The sequence below is a fragment of the Chiloscyllium plagiosum genome, chromosome 28 (genome assembly GCF_004010195.1).
Source record: "Chiloscyllium plagiosum isolate BGI_BamShark_2017 chromosome 28, ASM401019v2, whole genome shotgun sequence".
Lineage (NCBI taxonomy): Eukaryota > Metazoa > Chordata > Chondrichthyes > Orectolobiformes > Hemiscylliidae > Chiloscyllium > Chiloscyllium plagiosum.
In genome coordinates this window covers 738,943-746,283 of record NC_057737.1, presented here as the reverse complement: position 1 = coordinate 746,283, position 7,341 = coordinate 738,943, and the positions used below count along the sequence as shown (strand labels likewise).

General features: G+C 41.5%; 1 protein-coding gene across 1 annotated transcript in view; it reads left to right on the top strand.

The window, feature by feature from the left end:
• Positions 1–7,341, top strand: part of smg6 (SMG6 nonsense mediated mRNA decay factor) — a 409,499-nt gene that overhangs the window by 187,653 nt on the left and 214,505 nt on the right. Inside the window, exon 11 of the mRNA XM_043718890.1 lies at positions 6,430–6,586. Within this exon, the coding sequence (XP_043574825.1) occupies positions 6,430–6,586 (157 nt within the window). The remainder of the gene's footprint in view (positions 1–6,429; positions 6,587–7,341) is intronic.

The following is a 7,341-nucleotide window of genomic DNA, read 5'->3' as shown; positions in this document are numbered from 1 at the left end:
TATGCCACTCTCTCCCCACCCCCCCCCTCCTCTAGCTTATCTCTCCATGCTTCAGGCTCTCTGCCTTTATTCCTGATGAAGGGCTTTTGCCCGAAACGTCGATTTTGCCTGTCCTCGGATGCTGCCTGAATTGCTGTGCTCTTCCAGCACCACTGATCCAGAATCTGGATTCCAGCATCTGCAGTCATTGTTTTTACCACCATGAAGCAATAGCACAATAGCACCTCCCCCACACCCTCCATGTGAAAAGCACCTAAAATCGTTTTTCAGGTGTACTTGTCCACTTTGTCTTCAAGTTTTCTCCTAATTCCCCAAGCTTGCTTAATAACTTCAGCTTCAGGTTTTAATATCTGACCTTTTCAGGAAGGATGGAGCAGCAAAGAAAAGAAGCTACAGAACCTGAGAATTATTCAAATTTACTTTACAACTTGACAAGACACAGCTCAATGATGTAATAAAGGCCCTTAGATTTGCCCTATTCTACTGAGGTGGAACAGGGAGTTGAAGTGGCAGAGGATAGTGAATCACTGGATAAATTTCAAGCCAATTCTGAGTATTGCCAGGTAGCTTCAGAGCAACTGAGACTTGGTGACCAGAACGAAGGAAACCTCTGTTCCATCTTACAGTATGTCTATGATAAATGATATTATCCCCATGGGGTAACTGTAAACCAAAATGTGTCGAGCCACAGGAGATGCATGAGATCCTAAATGACTATTTCTCATCAGTATTTACCATGGAGAAAGACATAGAAACTGGGGACTTGGAGATGTAAATATTGATGTCTTGAAAAGAATCCACATTACAGAAGAGGTGGTGCTGGATGTTGGCATGGACTGGTTGGACCAAAGGGTTTATTTCCATGCTGTATGTCTCTATGACTAAGTGTATCCCAGAACATTGTGGAAAGCCGAGGAAGAAATTGGGAGACCCCTGGCGGAGCTTTTGTATCATCAACAGCCATGGGTGAGGTGCCAGAAGACTGGAGGGTGGCTAAAGTTGTGCCATTATTTTAGAAAGGCTACAAGGAAAAGCCAGGGAACTATAGACTGTTAAACCTGATGTCAGCGGTGGGTAAGTTATTGGGGGAGATTCTGAGAGCCAGGATTTATGTGCGTTTGGAAAAGCAGGGGCTGATTAGAGATAGTTAGCATGGCGTTGTCCATGTCTCTCAAACTTGATTGGGTTTTTTTTGAAGTGGTAACCAAGATTAGTGAAGGCAGATGTCGTCTTTGTGGATTTTAACAAGCCATCCAAAAGGTTCAGCATGGTAGATTGGTTCGTAAAGTCAGATTGCATGGGATCCAGTGAAGATTACCCAATTGGATATGAAATTGGCTTGAAAGTCAGAAGACACAGGGTGGTGGTAGAGGGTTGTTATTTGGACTGGAGGCCTGTGACCAGTGGTGTGCCACAAGGATTGATGCTGTGTCCACTATTGTTCGTCATTTGTATAAACCACTTGGATTAGAGTATAGGAGGCATGATTAGTAAGTTTGCAGATGACACTGACATAGATGGTATAGTGAATAGTGAAGAAGGTTATCTAAGATTACAACAGAATCTTAATCAACTGGGCCAGTGGGCTGAGGAATGGCAGATGAAGTTTCAGATGGATAAATGTGAGAATGTTGCATTTTGCTAAGAGAAACCAAGGCATGCCTTACATGGTTAATAGTAGGACCCTGGGGAGTGTTGTGGAACAGAGACACCCAGGGGTGCAGGTACATAGTCCCTTGAAAGTGGCATCACAGGTGCCTTCATCAATCAGAGTACTGAGTACAGGAGTTGGGATGTTATGTGGCTGGCATCGGTAAGGCTACTTTGAGTACTGCATGTAATTCTGGTCGGCCTGCAATAGGAAGGATTTTAGTAAACTGGAAAGGGTGCAAAATAGATTTGCAAGGGTTTTACCAAGACTGGAGGGTTGGAGTTGTGAGGAGAGGCTGGGTAGACTGGAACTTTTTTTCCCTGGACTGTGGGAGGCTGAGGAATGACCTTATAGAGGTTTGTAAAATCATGAGTAGTATAGATAGGGTGAATAGCCAGCATCTTTCCCCAGGGTAGGGGAGTCTAAAACTGGAGGGCACAGGTTTAGAGTGAGAGGGGACCTCGGGCAACGTGAGGGTGGTACGTTTTGGAACGAGCTGCCGGAGGAAGTGGTAGAGACGCAACATTTAAGAGACATTTGGGCAGGTACTTGGATAGGAAAGGTTTAAAGAAATAAGGGCCAAACGCAGGCAAGTTTTCAGTTTGGGAAACTATTTCAGTTTGGGAAACCTGGTCGCCATGGATGAGTTGGGCCAAAGGGTCTGTTTTCCAGGCTGTATTACTCTAACCAAAAACAGAAATTATTGGAGAAACTCAGCAGGTCTGGCACCGTCTGTGGAGAGAAAGCAGAATTAACATTTTGGGTCCAGTGACCCTTCTTCCGAACTAGTTCTCCACATGCATGCACACATCCCAGTCCTGGGGCTACATATACATTGGTTAGGATCAAAGTTAGGCCCTTTAGCCTTTCAAATTTGCTGCACCATTTAATAAGGTCATAGTTAATCTGTTTGTGTTCTGAATTTCATATTCCCATCTATCACCAAAACCTTTGACTCCCTTATTTAACAAGAACCTTTGTAGCCCCACCATCAAAATATCCTTTGGCTCCATTTCTGAGGGAGAGTGTTCCAAAGTGGCACAACTCTGAGAGAAAAAAGAATTCCTCTCCTTGTCTTAAAAGGGTAATCTCTAATTTTGAAATTTTCTTAAATCTGGACTCGTCCATAAAGGTCCATCATCCTTCTCCTATCCACTTTATCCAGGTCCTTCAGGATCTTATAAGTTCAAACAAATTTCTCTCACCATTCTAAACTCTCGTGAAAAGCATGCCGGTCAGATCCAATTTTTCCACATAAGACAAACCAATCACTGCAGGTATCAATCTAGTAAACCTCCTGGAGCTGCCTGCAATGCATTTACATCCTTCCTGGGATAAGGGCACGAAAACTGCTCACAATATTAGAGATGGTCTCACCTATTTTGATTCATTTGACTCATGCACTAGAACATCTAGAATTCTCTGAACATTGGTATTCTGCAGTCATTCACCTTTTTAATTCCTGTCAAAGTGAGCAACTGCACATTTTCCCACATTATACGTGTGTCAAACTTTGCCCACTCACTTAACCAGCCTTATATCAGTCTGCATCCTTGTTATTTCATATTAACAGCTTACCTAACCTTATGTCACATGCAGATTTAACCACTGTGCTTTTGATTCCCTTATCTCAGTCATGTAAAATTTAAAACATTAGAAGTTCTGCATAGGTCCCCACTCGTCACATTCCGCCAGTCTGAATGAAGACATATTTTGCGTATGTCTGTTTTCTACCAGCCAGCCAATCTTCCATCATGCTAGTATGTTGTTCCCTACACCATGAGCTCCTAATTTGAGTACTAATCTTTTCTGCAGAATCTTCTCAAATGATTTCTGCAAATCTAAGTATAGGAAGTCAGTAGGCTCACATTATCCACATTCTTTTAAAAGAATTTCAATAAATTGGTTAAACACAATTTAATTGCCCAAAATATCCTTTTCCTGTGAACTTTTTAAGTTGTACCTCTGCTCATTCTGAAGTTGTTCTGATCTCTCCTCTTATATCACATCTGAATGACTGAACTCTCATTGATAGCATTGCCCTCTGTATAGATTGTTTCAAAGGTGTTGCATTGATTAAAGAGGATTCCCCATGATATGGATAACTATTAAAAGTGTTGATGTTCCCAGTATTACATCTACAAATAGAAGTTTCTAATCTTTAATCTCATGAAAGAATGCAGAAAAAGAAAAATATTTTTTTTGTGTTAAAACAAGTTGATTGTATTGTTTTTAATTGTTTTTATTGTAGGTTTTGATCTTTCTCCACCCTAGTGCAATCTGTTTCTTGTTTGAAGATTATTTAATAGTTGCATGAGTTCAGAATGCCTGATCCTCCCATGTTTAAAATGACAAACTTTGGATGAGTCAAATTTCATTACACCAAGTAGAGTTTGGCTCAATTGGAAGGGCCTTTACCTCTGAGACAGATGATTCATGTCCCACGATGGGACCTCAGTGCATAATCTAGTGTAACTTCAGTGTACTACTGAGGGAGGGGTGCTTCATTGCAGCTGTAAACCTTTGATGAGTTGCTAGGCTGACATCCTCTTGCTGAGGTGGTTATTTCAGATTTCACCTTTGCTAGGCAAGTTGATAAACATCGAATTCACTGGGTGCCAATGCATAGCCTTCAGTCAGCATCTCAAATAACAGTTTGGACATTCGTTCATCTCACTGTTGTGGAATAGAAGGACTGTGGCTTTAAAAAAGAAATTCTTTGATGTAAAGGATCTGTTCTATTACCCATCCTAGTTGTTCCGCAAAGTTGGCAGTGGATTGTGTACACCTTTGAGCTGTCTGAAGGCTTGTTAATCCACTTCAAAGGGCAGTTTTTTTTTAAAAAGCTCATTCACGGATGAGGGCATTGCTGGCTGGCCCTTTCCTAATTACCCAATTGAGAGTCAAACACATTGCTGTGGGTTCGGAGTCGCATGTAGCCAGAATGAGTAAGGATGACAGTTCCCTTCCCTAAAGGTTTGTGAATCAGATTAGTTTTCCGACACTCGACAATGAATTCATGGTCATTATTAGACCGTTAATTCCAGATTTTTATTGAATTCAAATTATACCGTCTGCCGTGCCAGGATTCAGGCTCAGGTCCTCAGAACATTATCTGGGTCCCTCGAATGACATTACAGCGATAATATGTCCACTTGGTCATTGCCTCCCCTAGCTGAGAGTCACCTATGTTGGATGTTCATGAACCACTGGATTTTCCCAACAATCTGACAGCCTGAGTGTAATTTGTACTGAAATCCACTTCAAGATTTTTCTAGATGTTTTTTCGAACTGAATTTAAATGCTCAAACTGCATGGCGGGGTTTAGGTTTCTGTTCTCTGGATTACTAGCACACACCTCCCAATTACTTGTCCAGTAGCGTAATCTCTCGGTGCTGTCATTTGTATGTATCAGTGAGCTCCAAAATCAAATTGGCTTTGAGGTTTTCCAATCTTGACATATGGAACTGTACAAGTTCAAGTATTTCTTTCTTTCAACTATTATTTCAGTGGTGAAGTAACGGATCTGTAACATTGCTGCTTCCATTCTGCACGCATCGATTAGAATTCAATCTGGCTGCAGTACATAGCTGAGAGTTACGAGAGTAACTAGGCAATGTCCAAACACCAGAGTCCTAACAGTGCTGAGTGCTATCATTTTGGTTCATCACAAGTAGTAGATCTCGCTGTGATTCATAGGTTTTAAATGTTTTAATGCTGAGCCCTGTACAGTAGGAGATCCCAAAGCTGGTCTCTAGCTTATCTGAGCTGAGGTATTGCAATTTACTTCTGTATCTCTGGAGTCAGCATAAAAAATAGTGACTTGAAATACAGGATTGGATTTGCATTTTGCGTCCTTGATAATTTGCTCATGTTCTCTGCCTGATGAAGAATGATTAGTTGAATAAGATGCTGTGGGCAGCTGGCACCAAGCAACTCCTACCCCAGCTCTGGCTACTGCCTCTGGTCGACAGTCTGTGATGGGTTTCTAATCCTTAACAACATCACCTCGTCACCGTCTTTCAATTGCTGCTGCTAACATTGATGTATAAACATTGGGTCAGGATATAGGGAACTTGTTGGAAATACTGGGGTTAAGTAGCTTGTTAGCTATCCATGGCGAGGCTTGTACATAAAACTCAGTTAGTCGGACGGTGCTTTACCCTCAGAAGATGTCAATTGAGTAAAAAGTCGAATGGGTTTTCCTTTCATGTAGAAAATGCCTGCACCTTATGTGCATGAGGTACTTACAACATGTGCCCCTAGTGGACACATGAAAGCAACACCGACCCAATTAACAAAGCAAAGAGGGGCACCACAAGAGATATGTGATCAGAGTAGTCTGAAGTGGTTCAACGTTGGCCCACCTGACTTCCTCTGACCTCCAACATATTATAGTCCCTTGGTCCACTTTATCCTTCCTGGTGAACTTAGGATACAGGTTGTACCCATCAAATGCTGCTTGTCTCTTGATGCAAAAAAGTATTGCACTCATCCCTCCTAACACCTTGATTCATCCCTCATTTCTAGGACAAACATAATTGCAAACCAATCATTTTTATTAATTGGATAGGGAGTGACATGATGTTTTGTTCACCGCCTCTAATATTGTTCTATTTGTCTAAAGTCATTGTAGGACTAGATAGTCTGATGCGAGGCAAAGTTTCAAAGTTTCTCTACAGACAGCTTATATCAAATAGTATTGTGCAATATGGTAAAGACTGACTAAAAATGGCTGCTGCTTCCAGCAAATCTTATATGTACTGTTTGTGTTACAGCCCGCTCAACTGAGGAGGAAGATGATGATATCAAAGTGTCCGCTTTCAGCTTTGACCTGAAAGAGCTGCTTCCCAGTGTGAAGGTGTGGTCTGATTGGATGTTGGGTCACCCAGATGAGTGGAACCCGCCACCCAAGTCCCTCATCCTGCCAAAAGAGTATGTTATTTAAAACTCTGCTTAAACTACAACAAAAAGTTCTTTCTGTTTCTCTTCCTTAATTCTTTTCCTCTCTACTGTTTTTGGTTTGGCACTTAGCTTCAGGGTAGAGATCATGAAGTGATTATTTGATTTGATAAGCAAATCAATTTTGAATTAAATTTGAGGTCCTCAGTTTTCTGCAACATTTTGACACTTCTGTAACTCCTTATTTTTCACTTTGTAGGTACTGATCTGTGTAAGTCTGAATGTAACCAGCTGTAATTCTGGTCAGTTGGTACTCAAAAATCTACCCCTTTTCACAGAATGGCTGAAAGCTAAAATGACTCTGCTACTTAAATGTTCTATCATTTCATCCATCTATTTCCACCTCCACAAATCCCACTTCTTTCACTCTGCTGCTGTATCCCTTGGTTCTTTCTTTGTTATAATCTCTATTTGACTAAACCAGTCGCCCTTCTTGCACCCTCTAAAAATGTGAAGTTATTCAAAATTCTGCTGAACCTTTCACACCCAGTCCTATTCCCCCATCACCCCTGTGCTCACTGAACCTTTCACACCCAGTCCTATCCCCCATCACCCCTGTGCTCACTTAACTACATTAGCTCCTGGTTCAACAATGCTTCAGTTCTGAAATTCATGTGTTTGTTTTCAAATACCTTTATGGCCTCACCCTTACCACGTCTGAAATCTAAACAGTCCACAATCCTCCAAGATATCTGTGTTCCTCCAAGGTACTGCCCTCTTTAGGTTTT